This window comes from Aquarana catesbeiana, linkage group LG01, assembly GCF_042186555.1.
Source record: "Aquarana catesbeiana isolate 2022-GZ linkage group LG01, ASM4218655v1, whole genome shotgun sequence".
NCBI lineage: Eukaryota > Metazoa > Chordata > Amphibia > Anura > Ranidae > Aquarana > Aquarana catesbeiana.
The window spans coordinates 140,723,798-140,744,998 of NC_133324.1; the positions used below are offsets into that span (position 1 = coordinate 140,723,798).

General features: G+C 44.2%; 1 protein-coding gene across 1 annotated transcript in view; it reads right to left on the minus strand.

Annotated features, from left to right (window-relative positions):
* The window catches only part of FCHO2 (FCH and mu domain containing endocytic adaptor 2), a 216,302-nt gene that overhangs the window by 9,197 nt on the left and 185,904 nt on the right, over positions 1-21,201 (minus strand). Inside the window, exons 23-25 of the mRNA XM_073624347.1 lie at positions 13,722-13,921; positions 9,557-9,621; positions 755-919 (exon numbers count right to left, since the gene is read on the minus strand). Coding sequence (XP_073480448.1) covers positions 755-919; positions 9,557-9,621; positions 13,722-13,921 — 430 coding nt within the window. The remainder of the gene's footprint in view (positions 1-754; positions 920-9,556; positions 9,622-13,721; positions 13,922-21,201) is intronic.

Below are 21,201 nucleotides of genomic sequence, written 5' to 3' on the forward strand. Positions count from 1 at the left end.
TAGCCAAAGCTTGTTTGGCTGTACTTCTCCTATGAATCACAGAAGTACAGTTCGTTTTGCACTCCTGTGACCCGTTTTCAGCAGAGAGCGGGCTGAAGTCCGAGCATGTAGGCCCTTTACAAAATAATCTAAAGTGGGTGACTGGGGACAAAAAGAAGGCAAATGTATTAAATACCTTCCACAGCTCTGTGTATACAAAGGAGCATGGGGGAGCTCATGTCCATAATGGGGATGGTATTGACACAGCCCAAATGATCCACATTGAGCTCATTTATTTTTAGTCTTTGAGGAGTTTGGTTGATGTACTGTTCGGATGCATACCTCTTGGTGACTTCTGAGGAAAGATATAACTAATGTCAGTGTACATTAGTTAAGCCTTGGTGACCACTCTGAGCAAGGGGTCATAGTGGTCTGGTAAACCCGCATCTTTATTGGTCTTGGTGATGGTGGATTCTGCTAACACTCTTCAGGAATAAGGAATAAGGAAGAATTTCCTCATCTTACACATTTAAAGAGGGCTCTATTTTTTAAATTTTTAGGACACTCTTTACTCTTGAGTACTTTTTTGTTTATTGAATTTCTATACTGGCACTGTATATAAGCTCGATTATGTATATGTTGGATTCATTGAATTTACTCACTGATTTAGCGCAACACAGGTAATTTATATTATAAGGTACAATGCCCAACTGCAGCATTTCTGGGGTCTACACGAGCCAGTTCTATTGGAGTACATGGAGCTGTAATACTGTACCTGTGCAAAACCTCTTTTTCACTAAAGAAAGGCGATAACCTGTGCCCACTAGTTCAATGTCCACACCAGATAGGGTGCTGCCGTCACTGACAAACTGCACTGCCAGAGTGCTTGGATTGCTAGGTCCCTCTGAGAGATCAAATTTTGCCCTGAGTGATCCAGATCCTAAAAAAAAATAAATGACAAAACCAAAGTCATATTTTCAGTCTTAAAAGGTTAGTCTCTTAAAAAAACCTGCATTTTCAACAAAGTTACTCATGTTACTATATATGCATTACAGGATAATGGACTCCAATCAGGAAATCATGCCCAGCATGCCTCAGTTTGTAGCAAGCAATAACAAGAGCATTATCACAAGCACAGAGGGATCGGACCTCTGAGGAAACTCCAGAAAAGGATTTTACAGTGAGTACAAAAATCCTATTTTCTTTCTGGTCTGTTGAGGAACACAGGAATATACTGTTGGGACATCTGAAAGCAGTCCGACTGAAAAGTAAGCAAACAGCAACATACTAAGAGACCCAACAAATTAAAACTGGGGAGTGCCAGCAGCTCAAAAACCACCTGAAGGACCAGCGCCCAAAACGGACCCTGGAACCTGCCCCATAGGTAAACCTGGGGGGGGGAGAGAATGACTCCCCATTGAAGCAGCATAGTGTATAGACCAACCAACATGACAAAGGACCTGGGACAAGAGCAGCCAGTCATGAAAGAAAGCACTAAGTCTCTATTTACCTGGGGGCGTGGCCTGGAGCGGCATGAAGTAGGACGCAGTTAGGCAGAGCTCCGCCGGTCACTTATCCGTCCTAACATCCTGAGACCGTCACACGGATCCACAAGCCCATACTACACAGCCGCCAACCCAGAGACCAGCCAGGACATGTCACCGCCGAAAAAGACGTCCACGGCGGCCTCAAAACTGGATCAATACCGCCGACAAGGCACAGACCCCTCCAGCCAAGATGGCGCCGCCGCGCTGGAAGAGGAGCCCTCGGCCGGAACAGACACAGCAAGGGTACTGGAGGCTATATCATCCTGCCAAGAAGCCATCACAGCTTGTCAAACCTCCCTTACAGCGCGGATTGAGGAAGTAAAGGTGGACATCTCACTGGTAAGACAAGACTTCCAGAAACTAAAAGGCAGAGTCACAGAAGCTGAGAATCGGCTAGGCACTGTGGAGGACTCCCTCCCCCCCTTGCAGAACACAACATCAGAACTGCAGCATCAAGTGAACCAGCTCCTCCAGAAGCAAGACGACATTGAGAATCGCCTTCGCAGGTGTAACCTCAGATTCGTCGGCCTCCCAGAGGGGGTGGAAGGGAAAGACCCCCCCACGTTTTTGGAAAATTTACTCTGCGACACATATGGAAAGGAATCATTCTCCCCAACATTTGTGGTCGAACGTGCACACCGCCTCTCAGGCAGACCACCACCATCCGGAGCCCCCCCACGCACGTTCATCGCAAAATTCCTGAACTACAGGGATAGAGACACTATTCTACGGCTCAGCAGAGTGAAGGGCAATATCCCCCTGGGAAACAAAATGATTGCCATATACCCGGATTTCTCTGCAGAAGTGCAGCGTAGGCGCCGCACATTCACCGAGGTCAAAAGGCGCCTGCGCATCAAGAACATCAAATACGCCATGCTTTTCCCGGCCCGGCTACGTGTAGAGGGCGAGGACAGGGCACACTTCTTCGAGGACCCGGAGGCTGCCATCGCCTGGCTGGAGCAGAGAGAGACTCACAGATAAGTACCACTTTACAATTTACTTGTCTGCCCTATGCAACATATATGTCCCCTCAAAATATTCCACCCTATAATACCCTGATCCTCCGGACGCAACACTATTTAAGTCCAGACATTTCCATATATATGCAAGCTGATCAGTCTGCCCCCCCAACATTCTCCACATGATCAGCACCTTGAAATGCTGCAAGACCGTTCATCTGATTTACCCCACCTGGATAAACCCCTCAATTATAATAATAGAACGAATAGACTTTATCAAACACCACAACCGCATAATACATTGGGGGACTCCGACAGGATACAATCCGCAAGATTTTTAACTGACCATAACAAACACCATTTTCCCTAATGGACTTCCTATAAGACCCTACCCCAGCAACAAGTTCACCCTAAAATCGCACAGCAAGGTCCACATCTATAACCGACGGAGCACGCTTGACTTAATAATGATCCTCACCAGTGAAGGTGAGTCGAGTCCTGAACTCTACAACGGTACGCAGCGTATTTTCGCCCTATGTACCACGGTTATCCACCTGAAATGGAACGCTCTGATCATGACAGCACTGCTCGAGACATTTCAGCTCCCTGAGCTCATTACTATCCTGGATACAGTGACTGTCTCTCAAGAAACCTTAACATACCACTTTTTTTCCACAGGTTGGACAAGGTTAATGCCATGTTGGCAGTTCGGGAACAAAGCCCGCACCAGGTTTGGGAGGTGCAGGGCAGGGAGGGGGGAAGGGAATGTTAGAGTTATGCAATTCTCATTGTGCTATCTAACGTCAAAAGCAAGTACCTGTCTATGTATGATTCCCAGGGTGCATCAGAAATTTGCCTATAATATTGTTACCTGTGTTGAGACACTGCAGAGTGGGGTGGCCTGAGTCCTGGAGCTCAATACATAACATAAATACTTAGATGACCAACCTAAAATTTGTCACGTGGAATATCCGCGGTATCAGAGAACCTATCAAGAGGTCAGCAGTATTCTCGATCATTAAAAAACTAAAAGCAGATGTAGTGGCTCTGGTCGAAACACACGCCGAGGGCCTAGCACATAAAGTACTCCAGAGACCATGGATTGGATGGGCGTTCCATTCAACACATACTACCCTATCTAGAGGAGTTTCACTCCTAATCGCCAAAAGCACACACTTCGAGCTCCAGGACTCAGTAATCGACCCATCGGGCAGATATGTCCTCATAAAGGCCAAAATCTATGGAGACCCAATCCTCCTTATGGCATTCTATGTTCCGCCACCATTTAATGCAGCCGTTATTGTTGAAGGGTTTAATTTCATGGCACTACACCCCAGCATCCCGGCAATATGGCTAGGAGATTTCAATAATGTCCTAGATCCCGCACTAGATAGACTTAATGCCTCATCTGCCGAACCTATGACATCACACCCCACAAGATTCGCCAGACTTCTATCAGATTTTGGCCTAATAGACACATGGAGATTCAGGAATCCTACAGATAAACGATTTTCCTGCTTTTCCACGTCGCATAGGGCTATGTCACGAATAGACCTCATATTAGTGTCCAAAACACTCCTCCCAAGACTGACGGACGCTGGCTTCTCTCCTAGGTCCCTCTCCGACCATTGTCCCTACTGGGCCACGCTCAAAGTTCCTCACAACCGCCCACCAGCGACATGGAGACTGAACCCTTTCTGGCTGACCATATTGCCGGAGGAGGACGATCTCTTAACAGAATGGGATAATTATTTTCAAATTAATGAAGGCTCCGCCCCAGTCCAACTAGTGTGGGAAACTTTTAAAAAACATGCCCGAATGATCCTTACCAGTAGAATTAACAAAATTAAAAGAACTTCAGAATCTGCGATAGCTAAAGCGGAGGCTGGTCTTCGAGACTCTGAAAAACTGTTTCTCGAGGCCCCCACCGCAGACAAAGCTGACAATCTTAAACTATGTACAAGGGTATTAACTCAGCTACATTATGAAAAATCCAAAAGAAAACTTTTTTTCCATAGGCAACGATCATTCGAGCACGGGGAACGGGCGGGGAAACTGTTGGCCTATTTGGTACATAGTGAAGATAGACCCCCCGTGGTAATTTCACTGCGCTCACCCACTGGGACCGTAGAGACAGAACCACACAAGGTAACAGACATCTTTAGAGAATTCTTCAGTAAACTCTATACTTCATTAGCCCCCACAGACACTTCCCTGATGGAAACATTCCTGGGGAAATTAACTATTCCCCAACTCTCCACAGAACAGGTTGAGGAACTAGAGGCTCCATTGACAACAGATGAGATATCCAGTGCCTTGGCGACACTCCCTGGCTCAAAGTCTCCAGGCTCAGACGGCCTTCCGGTGGAATTTTATTCCACCTATGCAGCAACACTGACCCCTAGATTGCTACAGCTATACGAAGCCATATTTAAGGATCTCAGTCTGCCAGCCTCCATGAGAGAGGCTACTATAGTCTTAATCCCCAAGCCAGGGAAGGATCCATTAGTCCCAGAGTCATACCGCCCCATATCTCTACTACAAGTAGATATTAAAATTCTCGCAAAAATATTAGCCATTCGCCTGAATAAAGTAATCCTCTCCCTAATCCATGGTGACCAGGCAGGATTTATGCCTGGCAGAAATACTTCCTTCAACCTCAGGAGACTATTCATAAATCTACAAGCCACCCATGAAAATGTAGGAGCTAGAATGATCGTCGCCTTGGACACGGCCAAGGCGTTCGACTCAGTAGAGTGGAACTACCTGTGGAGCTGCCTGGCCAGGTTCGGCTTCGGCCCCAACTACATAAAATGGGTGCAGCTCTTATACCAATCCCCATCAGCGAGGGTACTGGCGAACGGGTGGCCATCCGAGCAATTCCCATTGACCAGAGGCACGCGGCAGGGATGCCCTCTGTCGCCGCTGCTGTACGCTCTGGCGGCAGAGCCCCTTGCCATCGCCATTCGGGCACACCCGGGCATAAAGGGACTCCGCAGGGGGGACGTGATTGAAAAAATCAGTACCTATGCGGACGACACCCTGCTATACCTAGACGACTCTGAAAACTCTTTGCCCCTTACACTTGACCTAATAAAACAGTTCGGTACATTTTCAGGCCTTAGGATAAATTGGGACAAATCCCAAATATTACCCCTTGACAGTTTCCCACAACCTAAAGACAGAGCACTGCTACCCCTACAGAGAGTTGACACCATCAAGTATCTAGGTGTAAGGACTACAAGAAACCCAGCTGACTACGAAACACTCAATATAACACCGTTGTTTGCGATGCTTAAACACAAGACACAGATATGGGCTCGTCTCCCGCTGGGAGTAACAGGGCGAATAAATCTAGTTAAGATGGTCCTCTTACCCAAAGTATTATATATGACTTGGCATTCGCCAATATACCTAGTCCTTAGACATTTTAAGCTAATGGAAGTTATACTGAAACCATTTATCTGGGGAAACAACAGACATAAAATCGCCTGGCAAAAACTCAAAAACCCCACAGACCTAGCGGGAATGGCCCTACCTGACCTCAATGCCTACTATATAGCTGCACAGCTATCCCAAATCTTTCATATAGACAAGACAGATAGCGAAAGATTCATGCACTTCCTATGTCCCAGGTGGGCTCATCCAACACAAGACACACTGGCTGTAATAGCAGGAAAAACCACTAGAGAAGATAAAAATGCAAGAGGAAAAACACTGCTATATCATTACACTAAGATTTGGAACCTAGCCATGGACAAACTACAACTGTCAGCAATTAATGAATTCACCCCCCTATGGCATAATATAAACCTCCCAGAATTTAACATAATACCAGATAACGAGGTGTGGAGTTCTAGGGGGATCTTCTACATGTCACATATCATTCACAACGGCAGACTAAAAACCTTTGAAAGATTGCAAACAGAATTTGCATTACCAAACCAAATGCTTTTCAGGTACATACAACTACGCCATGCCTTCTATACACAATTCCCGCAGGGGGAAACAAATTTGACAAACAACCCATTAATGGAGGCACTGAAATGCCCTGACCCTAAAAAACTAATATCTCAATTCTATCAGATGCTGACACTGCCGCAGGCTACCAAAGCAGCCTACGCCCTAAAATCAAGGTGGGAGGGAGAAGTTGGCACAATAGCAGACGATGAGTGGAGCGATGCCTTAGATGCATGTAAACTAGTGTCCCCTAAGTTGTCAGACCGCCTAACCCAAACCTTCCTGCTACATAGAGCATACCTCACACCACTCAAGCTAGCAAAATTCAAGAGTAACCAAACAACAATATGCCCAATGTGCAATCAGGCCACAGGTACTTTTTTTCATCTACTATGGCAGTGCCCTCGAATCCAAGCATACTGGGCGCAGATAGTACGCTTCCTACATGATACTATGGGTTCCCCAGTAACACTACAACCCAAGCTCTGCATACTGGGAATCCTATCAGACCCAGAGATAAATAAACTCAAAAAAGTCTCTATTTACCTGAGCTCATAAAGGTCAGGAAACCAGAACACCGTACTTCGAGACATTGTCAGAACAGAAAATTACTTTACCAAGATGGGAATTACCAAGGTAGAACCCGTAGGCTCGGTTCACACATGGGCGGCACGACTTGCAGGTCGCCTCAGCGAGGCGACCTGCAAACGACTGCCGGGGCGACTTGCGAGACGACTTCTGCATAGAAGTCTATGCAAGTCGCCCCAAGTCGCCCCCAAAGTAATACAGGAACCTTTTTCTAAGTCGGAGCGACTTGCGTCGCTCCGATTAGAACGGTTCCATAGCACAGAACGGGAGGCGACTTGTCAGGCGACTAGGTCGCCTGACAAGTCGCCCCAGTGTGAACCGAGCCTTATTGGAAATATAACCTGCAAAGGATGTGAGAATAATTCCCAAGTCCAGAAGAGAACCCAGGATTCAATCCCAGAAAGTCAGCATGACTGAAAGAGCAAATACATGAAAAAATCCAGCAAAGGCAGGCAACAGAGTAAAATCAGAATCTAACCATAAACTGGTGAGATGAGTTATAAATCCTGGTGGAGCAAAAGATAAGCTAGACACACTCACCAGATACACAAAGGGCACCTCTGGGAAAAACCCTAAGAGGAACCCTGTTGAAAATATATTAAGCGCCTAACCTTAAATTCAAAGGTCTCAGGGCTAATAATATGTCAGCCTCCCCAGATCCCACAAAGCAGCACAAGTCAAATCCGGGCAGCAGAGTAAATCTAGAACTGGGAACAATGCCAAGAAAAGCCATTTTCACGAATCTACAGATCAGCCAAGGGAAGAATAGGACATGAATCTATAGATCAGCCAAGGGAAGAATAGGAATCTACAGATCAGTCAAAGGAAGAATAGCACAAGACAGACAGCTTAGGTAGACCCTAGTTGTACTCACACAGAAGTAGATGAAAGAAAACGCTGGAACTCAGCTGACATTCTTAAGGTTTCTTACCCCTAGGCAGGTATATTCATTGGCCCCTGGTAATATCCTTGAATACAATATCTATGTCCCAGCATCTTAACCACAGAGCTCTGTACATAAGGCTCCAGATTTCTGCTTCATGTGTTCTATTAGTCTATGCTGGCAGTGGAGGGATCTAATCCATGTCTGTCTGTCAAAGGAAGCTGGGATTTGATGAGGGATTCCAACTGCTGGTCAGTAGAATCATTTAAGGTGAGCATGCACTCTGCTGGCCCAGTTGTTTTCCTATTAATATAAGATAAGAGACTGGGCAAGGGCTGAGGTGATTCCAGTGGCCCTGGACCTGCCAAGTGCTTTATGGCTAACTAGTAGTAGAGGGTCTGGAAAGCACCAGAATCAGAGCTCAGTGCCCAAAGTCACTAACAGACTAGCCCCACAATGTTCAGTCCAGTAAGGCCCAGGTTTGTCACTCCAAAGATAGGCTAAGACAAGGCAATACAGATAGCTGGCATGTAGAAAGGAACTCAAGCAGCAATGGAGTGATGAATCTTGATTGAGATCAAATTTAAGATTTCAAACATTAAAAAAAGGCTAGCAAAAAACAGTTAGATTTTTCTCAGCAGAGCTAAAGAAAAGCTGTCCATCCTCTTAGGACACTAGCAAAAAGTCTCGTGGGCGGGGGGGGGGGGAGGTTATCCTGGTCTAGCAACCAGATTTTGTTTGTCCCTGTACAATCCTCCTGAAGCAGCAGTATAACCAGACAGCAGATGACTGCTGTGTCCTTCAATGGATGAGAATGAGAAAGAAAAAGGATTTTTTAAATTAATAATATAAATATATATATAATAATTAATTATAATTAAAAAATCTCCAGTAGGCTCCAGCACTACTCTCCTATCCTCCTGTGGGCAATCCCTTAGAGTCATCATGCACAATGCAGGGCTATTATCCCTGCATTGTAATTGGAGGAGGTAAACGTGCACACACATATACATGTTATCTGTGGCTCTAAATGAATAAAATGAGTACTCCAGTTTGTGAGCTCTGTTGATACAGCTACTGGTTGGTTCTACTGCCCCCAAGGGAGGAGAGAACATTACATTTGTCACAGGCTGATGCTGGCATGACCAAGCTAACTATTCTGTTTAATCAGTCTGTTCTTGCTATAATTATGCAGGTATTATTTCTGGTGAGAGTGTGATTCACCGATTCACTTGGTGGTTGGCAGATACTATACACTAGAAGATTGTGGTTCACAATTGAGGTAGCAGATATCACAAGATTGACTTGTTGTTTGCTCACTGGGAAGAACTTTGATATAAAGAATACATTATTTGCAACACTTTTATGGGGATGTATATTGTCATTTTTGCACTCATCTACACAACTGTTTTTGTCTTTTGATGCTTGTTGATTTTGTTGTATTGGATAGGATCACTTTTTATTGCGGAAATACCTGTTAATGTTTAACATTTTGCGGTGTGTATTTCAAACTTTTTTGCTGGCAGCCAATATATTAACTTACTAGCTCTGACTTTACATATTTTTTTTTCTAGATTTTGTTTTTTAATGCATGGGCAAGGCAGATTCACTTTGAACACCATGCACATATCTGTACTTGCCTCCATTTTCAGATTTTTCTGAAATTGCAGATATTTTCCACAGGGCTTTCATCTGTTCAGAATTCCTGGAAGAAAAATAAATATGAGATATTTCTTATTAAAAATAATACATAGGCTTTATTTTGTTTTGAAAGAAAGAGAGAACCACTGAGCCCTATGATGTAACAGGCTATGCTACAATGTGTATAAGGGAAGATTAGAGGCAGAGATAATGGAGTAGAAAAGACAGTAGAAGGACCCTAAAGCTCTTACTCAGCTACATTGCTCAAATTGTAGCATGCAACGTGAACAGAACTGATTGCACTGGTTTAAACTCCACCAGACAAGTTCATTATCATAGGGCAGGATGGAATTTGCATCAGCGTGAACTAAGCCTAATACTTCAAGAGCCAGCATGTGCACAAGAGAAAGATCCAAGACAAACATACTGTGTTTGTGATGTCATTAAGAATATATTGATACCCGCAGCAGATCACACAGGCATTTTGGGAAATGCGCACAGAATACACCTTTCCCACACAGTGTTCTAGTGTGAACCGGCCCCGATTATCGCTTCTTTAACTGCTTGCTAAAAAAATTTGTTTGGGTACAGTGTAGCATGACCGCGCAATTGTCATTCAAAGTGCGACAGTGCTGAAAGCTGAAAAATGGCTTGTGTTTAAACACAGCTAAACACATGTAAATGTACCTAATAGCAACACATCTAAAAGCAGTAAAAAGTGATAGGGGAGGCAAGGTGCATGAGGCTCCAACATTTAGGTGCGAGCAGAAGATGCCCTGATCAGCCCTGCTCCTGGAAGTCCATTAAACTCTTTGAGAGGCTGAAAACTGCTGTGGCTGGATGGTGAACTGAGTGGTACTAACCCAAGGATGAATGCCTATAGTGCAGACATCTTGCGTTCGAGGCATCCTGGGCACATACTGTCATAAAAGTTAGTACCGCTCGTTTCACCATCCAGCCGTAGCAGCTTTCAGCCCTCTCATTGAGTTTAAAAGGCTGCTGGGAGTTAGGCCCCTTTCACACTTATACGACTTGTCCCACGATTTTGTACTGCAAAATCGTATGACAAGTCATTCTCCATGATTTTCAATGAATACCATTCATATTGGCACGACTTTAAGTCGTGCCGACTTGAAAGTAGTCCCTGCACTACTTTGGTCCAACTTCTATGCGAGCTGTACTCCATAGACCTCAATGTTAAACCATGAAGTAGCATGCAAGTCGTGCCTGAATAATATAAACACGACTTCAGTACGACTTTGTAAGCACAAGCCTGGCCTCGCTATTTGGGAAAGGAAAACTTTTCTTTCCTTTCCCGATGAGCGACAGGCAGTGCTGACAGCTGCCTGGTATTAATCCAGAGGGGGAACACCGCGCCAAGTTTTAAATGAAAAAAACGGCGAGGGTTCCCCCCCGGGGGCATACCAGGCCCTTAGGTCTGGTATGGATTGTAAGGGGAACCCCCTACGCCGAAAAATCGGCGTGGGGGTCCCCCCAAAATCCATACCAGACCCTTATCCGAGCACGCAGCCCGGCCGGTCAGGAATGGGGGTGGGGACGAGCTAGCGCCCCCCCCCTCCTGGACCGTACCAGGCCGCATGCCCTCAACATGGGGGGTGGGTGCTTTGGGGCATGGGGGGCGCAGTGCGGCCCCCCCCACCCCAAAGCACCTTGTCCCCATGTTGATGAGGACAAGGGCCTCTTCCCGACAACCCTGGCCGTTGGTTGTCGGGGTCTGCGGGCGGGGGGCTTATCGGAATCTGGGAGACCCCTTTAATAAGGCGGCCCCCCAGATCCCGGCCCCCCACCCTATGTGAATGAGTATGGGGTACATGGTACCCCTACCCATTCACCTAGGGAAAAAAGCGTCAATAAAAAACACAGTACACAGGTTTTTAAAATAATTTATTAGGCAGCTCCGGGATCTTCTTCCGACTTCGGGGGTCCTCTTCCGACTTCGGGGGTCTCTCCGCCGTCTCCTCCCGTTGTCCGCATCTTCTGCCGGCTCCTCCGCTATCTTCTGCAGCTCAATTGCTAGCGGTGGTCCGGACTTCTGCCTTCTTCTTTTCTTCCAGAGATGTTGACACGACGCTCTCTCCAGCCAGAATGGTCTCTGTGCGCTCCGCAAGGGACTTATATAGGTGGTGACCCCGCCCCCTTATGCCGTCACAGTCCCTGGGCATGCTGGGTCCGTGACGTTTTAGGAGGCGTGGTCACCGGGTGATGACCACGCCCCCTTATGACGGCACAGTCCCAGCATGCCCCGGCACAGTGACCTCATAAGGGGGCGGGGCCACCGCCTATATAAGTCCCTTGCGGAGCACACAGAGACCATTCTGGCTGGAGAGAGCGTCGTGTCAACATCTCTGGAAGAAAAGAAGAAGGCAGAAGTCCGGACCACCGCTAGCAATTGAGCTGCAGAAGATAGCGGAGGAGCCGGCAGAAGATGCGGACACCGGGAGGAGACGGCGGAGAGACCCCCGAAGTCGGAAGAGGACCCCCGAAGTCGGAAGAAGATCCCGGAGCTGCCTAATAAATTTTTTTAAAAACCTGTGTACTGTGTTTTTTTATTGACGCTTTTTTCCCTAGGTGAATGGGTAGGGGTACCATGTACCCCATACTCATTCACATAGGGTGGGGGGCCGGGATCTGGGGGCCCCCTTATTAAAGGGGGCTCCCAGATTCCGATAAGCCCCCCGCCCGCAGACAACCAACGGCCAGGGTTGTCGGGAAGAGGCCCTTGTCCTCATCAACATGGGGACAAGGTGCTTTGGGGTGGGGGGGGCCGCACTGCGCCCCCCATGCCCCAAAGCACCCACCCCCCATGTTGAGGGCATGCGGCCTGGTACGGTCCAGGAGGGGGGGGCCGCTAGCTCGTCCCCACCCCCATTCCTGACCGGCCGGGCTGCGTGCTCGGATAAGGGTCTGGTATGGATTTTGGGGGGACCCCCACGCCGATTTTTCGGCGTAGGGGGTTTACCCTTACAATCCATACCAGACCTAAGGGCCTGGTATGCCCCGGGGGGGGGGAACCCACGCCGGTTTTTTCATTTAAAACTTGGCATGGAGTTCCCCCTTATGATTCATACCAACTACTGCATGTTTTCATTTGTTAATGCCAAAAACGTGGCAAAGTAGTACTGCTCCCAAATCGTGGTAAAATCGCGGCAAATCGCTGTAAAATCGCGGCAAAATCGCGGCCGCGAAATCGCGGTAAAATCGTGCGACTTTGAAGTCGTATAAGTGTGAAAGGGGCCTTAGTCTGGACAGTGCACGTGTACCTTCCATCGTCTAGATTCCAAAGCCTCATGTACTAAGCTAAATACCCATTATTGTGCATGGGACCCAGTTGTTTACATTTCCCAGATAGTTTCTCCTGGGTTTAGAGAAGCTAAATGCAGGAGTGGCAGTGTGAACGAGGCCTAAGCTGTTGGAAGAGAACTGAAACCTGACAAAGTCATTTTTACCTACAGGAAATCCTATAATAAGGATTACCTGTAGGTAAAATGAATATATCCTAAACGTGCACCGTATAGGAGATATTTAGCCTGCATGCAGTAAGTGACATCACTGGTGCATGCACTCTGAAGGTCCGACATACCTTGCCGGAACTTTGTGCCAGAACCAACGGCTCCCGCACAAACCTGCGGGAGTGACGTCATCGCAGCTCCAGCCAATTACATAGCCGGAGTGTGCAAACCCGGAAGATGGGGGAAAATGTCAGCCATCTCAGCGATGACAATACAGCGCTGGAGGGCTTTGTTCCAAGGTATTTCATAATGTGCTAGTATGTGATGCATACTACGTTATGCCATTGCCTTGCGGTTTGTTTTTTTGCAATATCCACGGTTTACAACCACTTTAAGAATCTTTGTTGTGATCTTTGTGAAAGAATAACTTCACAGAGCAAACAGCTAAAAAGGTCATTTGTTTGTTTTAAAGCCCCTTTATTGCTTTTTAAGAAGATTTACATATTTTAAAGTAAATAGTTGGGACGAAGGTGCACTTTAAGTATTCCAGATGTTGTTAAAAGCAGATATTTACTAAGCATGGTACATGACTGATGTCTAATTAAATTTAGGAATTGATTAAATGAACACATCTGAATTTAAGAACAGAAAAGGTCTATGAATAAATTAGTAAACAACTATAGAACCAGCTTACCATATTGCAGTTGGTAAAGACTGCATGTTTGTGACACCGCCATCCACTGGAACCACAACCTGTATATTCGATAATGCACTGGGCACTACCATGGACTCTGGGTTGTACTTATAATCTAGCCTGACATCTGTAGTGGTGGGGTTACACTTCCAGTAGGTGGCCAGGTTTAGAGGTGTGGACTGAATTCCATTTGACGATACCTAGAATGAGAACTCACATTAGATTTTTTTAGCCCAGGACAATTTAGGTGAAAGGCTTTGTATACAGAACTACGTTCAATGGTGCAAGAGAAACATCATAAAACTTAACGAACTAAAAAGGCAAATAAGCATGACTGATTTCCAGTTAAAAACTGAAAGATGAAATGTATAAATACTAGAGTAAAACCTTTGTAGTGTACACAGAAGTTGTTTTGCAATTCAGCAATGCCTGAGCAAAGGTCACACATTCTTGGACTGAAAAACTACGGCTGCAACTCTGATGTACTGGACTCGCTTGCACACTGATATTCTGCATGGAGCTGGCAGGGAGAGCTTCGGCTTTCAGCCACAATCCAGAAGATACTAATAATGGTTAGGACTTTTTCAATCAAGAAAAAGAGAAAACTATTTATGGTGTTGCTCAGCCTTACACCCCAATAATCACTGGGATGCATATGGACGATTTCCAAGGCAGACGGAGGGCTCTGAGCCAGTTTGTCATTTCTGGCTCCATACGGCTCTGGCTATGAAATCTGATTTCACAGCAATGCTTAGATGACATGCTGTGCGAGGAACATTTTGCTCATCAGGGAACAAAACTGAAAGTACAAGTTTACCGATAGATTAAGCAAATTGTTCTACTGTGTATACATTTCCAGGGATTTAAGATTTGGGTGGCCACTTTTATTCTAAAGCAGGGCTACATTATCCTGCATACAGTCACACTAATCTACATCTATGCCAATGTAACAGAGGTATGTTTCTTTAGCACAGCACTATTTAACTATTAAAAAAAAATGATTAACGATTCTTAAAGTGTTACTAAACCCAGGAGCCTGCATTCACTATATCTGGTCTCCCACAGTACACAGAACATGGAAATGCAATTCTTTTAGTAAATATATACTGCTAAATATCTTTTCTCATCAACAGTATATAGCAGTCTTGTGACTTCTATCAGTGTCTGGCTGAGCACTGGTTGAAGCTTGTAGGAGGAGTTTTCATTCTCCTGACTGTCCTATGAGGCTGCATAAGCCCTGACCCTCTGTCAAGACAGTGCTGATTGGCCCTATGCTGATCAAATGCACCCTCCCAAAAAAACTCTCTAGCAATACATAACAAACTGAGCAAGTGCAGACTGCCCCCAATGCTCTGTGCTATCAGGAGTAAGGATGAGCTCTGGCGTGTTTGCATGCTGCACGTGCAGAGCCCGCCAGGAAGTCGGCACGGCGCAGCGCTAATAACAAGCAGTGAGACATTTCCCAATGTGCGGAACGTACAAAGATTTTTCGTATGAATATTCTCGTCTGAAAATTGATCTGTGTGACCAGCATAAGGCTCGGTACACAGCTATGCAGTTTGCTTTTGATCTGTTTCTGTAGTGCTTTTTGCTGTGCGTTTTGATTCTTGCACATGTGATTTTGCTGCGATTTGTGTTTTTCATTTTTTTATGCTTTATTTTTTTTTTTTGCAAATTTGTTGTTGGGCAGATTAAAAAACACAAATTGCTGCAAAAATGCATTACATGCATCTCCATTTAAGTATATTGAACCAAAAAATTTTGCATTGAAAAAAGTCATTGACCCTTTCCAAATATGAAGCAGCTGAAATAAGCATAGATGTGAACGGGTCCAATAGGAAACCATGTTAAATGAACTGTAGTGTGTTTCTGCAAAGCGCACCAAAAAACACATAGATGTGAACTAGGCCTAAGACATTTAGTAACTTAATGGGGTTAAAAAAAAAATAAAATTAGCCCTTTATAGTACAAAAAGAGCAAATAATCTCTACTGTAAGGGGTTCATTTTTTTTACTGTGGAACAGTGAAAGTAATATTTACGGTAGCGATTATTTGCTCTTTTTGTACTATAAAGGGATAATTTTTGTTTTTTTTAACCCCATTATGTTACTGGCTGATTAATCTATTATGAAAATACTAGTAATCGATTAAATTCATATTCGATTAATTGATTACTTGTTTCGGCTCTACAGCATATACTGGCTGATTTTACTCTTGTGGGTTTAGCAACTTTAATTTGCTTCTTTTTCCTTTGGTAACAGACTGTAGACATTCTATTTCCTCTGTTATATGCCCACAATATACACATTAAAAGGATAAGTTCACCTTTTGTAACACGTTACAAGTTACACCCATATTTAGGGTGTAACATGTTACAAATGGACTGGCCCCCCGCACCTACCCGATCTGACAGCTAGCGGGGATCTCCCCCCACAAGTTGTCAAAACTTTAAAAAAACACATGGCCAAGTGGGGCTCCACCTGTCCGGCTGCGTCACACATTAACAATGTCCTGTGAATGGAAAATTGCCAAGGTGCGGCAGCCTTTGTGGCTGTTGGCTTGTAGTTTTCAATGAACTACCACAGTGCTGTGGAGATCCATGGTAGTTCATTCTCTCTTCTTGTCAGTGTATCTGCTTGCCTGTACAGGATGTACGGGCACACAGATACACTGACAGATCTGCAGGAGACCTACATGGCATCAGCGATTTTCTGATTACTGGTGCAATGCTTTACAGGCTCCAAAAAAAAAAAAAAAAAATATTAAATGCACACTTTTTTTACCTGCCAAAAAATGTGCATTTATTAATTCTTCTAAAAAGTGAACTCATCCTTTAAACATGAACACTTGAATGCTAGGTAGGCAAAACAAGGCCTGTATAGCATCACTCTGAGGGCCAGTTCACACCATATGCAGTTCCGTGTGCTTTTTTTCTGCACTAAAAATGCATGCACAGTGTTTTCCATGTATTCCAACGGCTCTAGTTCACACCATGCAGTCAGTTTCAGGTGCATAAACTGACCGGAAACTGACTGCGTGGTGTGAACTAGAGCCAATGGAATACATGGAAAACACTGTGCATGCATTTTATGTACAAAAAAGCACACAAAACTGAATGGAACTGCGTCTGGTGTGAACTAGCAGTAACAGAGGATAGGAGGAAGAGTGTTTTACAGTGTACTTTTTTCTTTACTAGCAATGTGTGCGGTGAGGTGCAGACTCCTAGTACACACAAAAAAAAAACAACAAGCAAAGACTGCACTACTGAATGTACAGTCAAAGCAGGCACAATGAATCTGTCTCAACAAAAAATGTAATGCTATTTCTTTTGGTGAAGTGGCTACCACGATACACATGAAATGTCCACCAGCTCAGCTATACCATTCTGACACATAGGCAGATCAGGGGAAGCACCACCTCTTCAAAATTACAAACATTCTATTTTGTATTTATTCAATGTTTTCAGCCTCAAAGAGATGTTGTCCTTTGAATGGCATGCAAAGGAGGTGCTTATTGCATTCCGGTTCAATAGACCAACACTTTACCCAAAGAGAAACTTCTAAAAACCTATTCACAAAGTAGAGCTGCACGATTAATCGTCAAGAATCGTTATCGCGATCTTGACTAAAGTGTTTCCCAATTCTTTCTATGCAAAGAATTCTCTCTCCTCTTCTGAAGCCAGAGCCATCAAAAGAAAGGAAGAGAAAAACTGGGCAGTCTGCCAAGAATCAATACATTCTTTATCAGTTGAACTTAAAGTGGATGTAAACCCAATGTCATCCTTTCTAAACTACTGCCATAGGGGTTATCTATAAGGATATACATGCCTCCTGCATGTATCTTTACCTGTCAAATGTCTCCCCTCTGTCTGTTATGAGACCCGAAAACTGCAGATTCTGTGGGTGGGTCTGTTGTCTGGAGCTCGGTGGGTGGAGTCGTGATGTCAGACTCCCCGCCCACCTCTACACTCCCCTTGTCAATATGCATTTTCTCCTGTGTATTTCTTACACTGAACTTCTGCTATGATCTCTAACATCCAGTGAAAAGACAGGAAAGTAACCACATGACTTCAGCATGCCAAATCATGCTGAGGTGTGGAACAGCCAATCCTTGCAGAGCTGCTGAAGAAAGGAGTGGGGGTGGGAATTAAAAAATAATGCATGTCTTAGGCTAATGCACAAGATATGTAATTCACCTGTCACTCACAGCAAGGGGGAGGATTTGACAAAGTTTTTCTCTGTTTGTCAAGATTTATCTCACTGAACAATAAAAGAGGATTGCTTAGAGCTAGATTAACTCTTTGTGGCAAGACTGGGCTCAAATGTTAGGAAATCTTATACTCTACAGTAAGATATCAAAAAAAAAAATAAAAAAAAATTATTTCGGGTTTACATCCACTTTAAGTATAAACACTGTAACAATTTGTCAATGGAATAGACTTTCTAAGTGAAAAAAGTTTAACCATTTAAACACTAAACTTTTTTATGATATTTGTTGGTTTGAAGTTAAAATCATTTTTTTTTGCTAGAAAATTACTTAGAACCCCTAAACATTATATATATATTTTTTAGTAGACACCGTAGAGAATAAAATGGTGGTTGTTGCAATATTTTATGTCACACTGTATTTTTGCAGCGGTCTTTCAAATGCAATTTTTTTTTGTTTAATTACTTTAATGAATTTAAAAAAAGAAAAACTAATCAGTAAAGTTAGACCATTTTTTTTTTTGTATAATATGAAAGATTTTACATCACGGGAATAACCCAGGTACGGGATAACCCAGGTACTTCATACCGCATTGCAATGATCACAAGTATTATGGAGGTATGCTGTCAGGTTTCCCATCCTTATTAGGAGGCATATCTTGGCGACCCAGTCCTTGAATTAAGGGACAGTGCCTAAGAATTATGGTGCCCATAGCAAAAAGTGTAGTTTTATGTGTGGACAGTTCCACCATATATTTAGCATGCTGCCCAATGAGGAATTGCGGTGCCAACAGGTGCAGGGAGTTGTTGGGAAAATGTTATGCATGTGTGTCTTTATACCATCAAATCAATATTTCACATTTCCTGATCTGCGATAGATCTACTTTAGGTTATGGGCAAGAGTACATGCGAACTGGGCAAGGGATTGTGAGCTCTGAGAGAATTTGGATGCCTTCTGATGAGAGGGAGCCCGGTGAATAGGACACCGGACAATGATCACTAAAGGAATGTGGGGCTCTTGCAGTCCAACTGGATTACCCATGATTTGGCCCCATGAATGAGGGGATCTTCAAGGACGATTGAATGGGGTGGGAACCAGGCGAGAGAATATGGGAGAAATTAAGAGATATTGTTTTCAAAAGGCAACGCACAATTTGTTGTCTTTCTGAAATCAACAGTCACATATATGAGAAAGAAGACATTGCTTACAGCAGTTTTAAATCCACCTGGCTCTACCTGTATTCGCCTTCATAGCAAGCTCCCGCTATGAGGGTAGACGTGCAGACTTTCATACTACGTCAGCTGCCAATATGTATGGATCTTTTTATTATTTTGATATGGGTTTTACTTAATTCTGCTTACGCATTTTTTTTTAAATCACAGATTCATTCTGAATTGCTCAAACTTATACCAGGTGTAGTTTAATGGCTTTTCATTCACAATTTGTATAATAATGTTCCTTAACATGATGCCCCTTGCTGAAGGAACATGAGTGTATGTTCCACTGTGGATACTAGGAGCTTGCAGCAGTGTGGGCTGCTTGTTCCCTGTGTGTCCCTGATCATGTGATCACCATAACAGCCAATGATAGAAATCATGTAAGCCTGTATACAAAGCAAACCAGCATGCTCAGCTCTCAGGGTGCTCAAATGGTTTCTTTACTAAACCATTTGTATAAGCACAGCACCCACTCATGGAGTTCTAACTTACAGCAGGCAGTGAGCTGAACCTATTCTTATCCAACAAGGCTGTCCATTTACAGCTTTCCTCTCCAAGCCAGAATGAAAAAGCCTTCTACACGTAAGCCTGCTGGACTATCAGTGGATTAAAATGAAGCTCTTATTCCATTCAGTAACATACATGAAAGTCTGTTACCAATATGTTTCTGCTCAACATAAGGGTCTGTGTAACTCACTTATCTCAGACTATAACTGCAACCATACATTTACACGAAAACCAGCATGTATATGATGCACATTGCTCAGCACTGTAATCAGTATGCTTATTTGTTCACGTTAGTCATGCACAGAAGGTAAATAAACCAACTCAACAAAAAATGTACACAAATTTCATGACTTCCTACAAATTGATTCCCTGCCACCTGGATCCCAAAGTAGCCATCTTTACTTCAGAAACACAAGTAAGCTCTCTTCATACTCATGCCACCAGCTATCAGTGTAAACATTTTACTGATCATGACAGTTGCCGCTACATTCCTCTAATCCAAAAAGTCAAGTATGAACTTCAGCTAACAAGTCACCCACATCCAGTAAATTAGATACAGACACCCTGTCTTCCAACAAAAGAAACACAGCCAGACTAAACCCTCGGTGTGCACATGTTACAAGCTTTACCTATGCCGTAAGACGTCACAGCGAGCAACACTCTGAAAATGACCGTGCACACAGTACAAAAACGTCAGCTCTAAGGTCCTGTCACACCAGCACTTAATTACGTCAGCAACAAATTCATTAAAGTGGTTGTAAACCCCATTCATGAAATCTGACCTGGGCATATATACCTGTAGTGCTTACATCTCTCTCTCTAAAGCTCTATATGCTGTGTCTTTCCGCTGCTTCATTTCTCTGTTATCAGCATAACTTCTGACAAGTTCTCTTACACACAAGATAACAGCAGCTGGAAATTTGTGTCGGGGACGGAGCTTAGAGAAGGATAAAGCAGAGAGCTTGTTTATTCAGACTGCAGTTCTGCAAGTTTCTTCATTCCTCTATGTGGAGGGGGGAGGTGTGCCTTTCCTCCAATCAGCTCTCACACAGTGTATGCCCAGACTCCCCACCCACTGCTGAAACAGGAAGAAAGATTTGTAACATGGTATGCACTTTCTAAAGAGTGTAGAAAGGGGAAGACAGCAGATAAACACGTACAACTTATGTAGGGAGATTTATTTCATCTCTGTTTATCAGCTGAGGTTATTCACTTCACTGGGTATAGGAGAGGGCCACTTTAAAGTGGAACTAAAGTCCTGCTGCAAAAAACTGTGAGCAGGCAGGCTCTTTATTGCAGAAAAGACATGCAATGTCTCCTCTTCTGCATTAAAAGAAACCTACCTGCTTGCTTTCAGTCTTCTTTAGAATGTACACTGAGCTGCACAGGCGCAGTTCAGTGCACATACCCCGTTTCCCCGAAAATAAGACCTAGCGTGAGTGTCGGTGCTGGCTCCTTGTAGGTCTTATTTTCAGGGTAGGGATTATATTGCAGCCATCACTGACAATCACGCTAGGTCTTATTTTCGGGGAAACAGGGTACCAGCACAG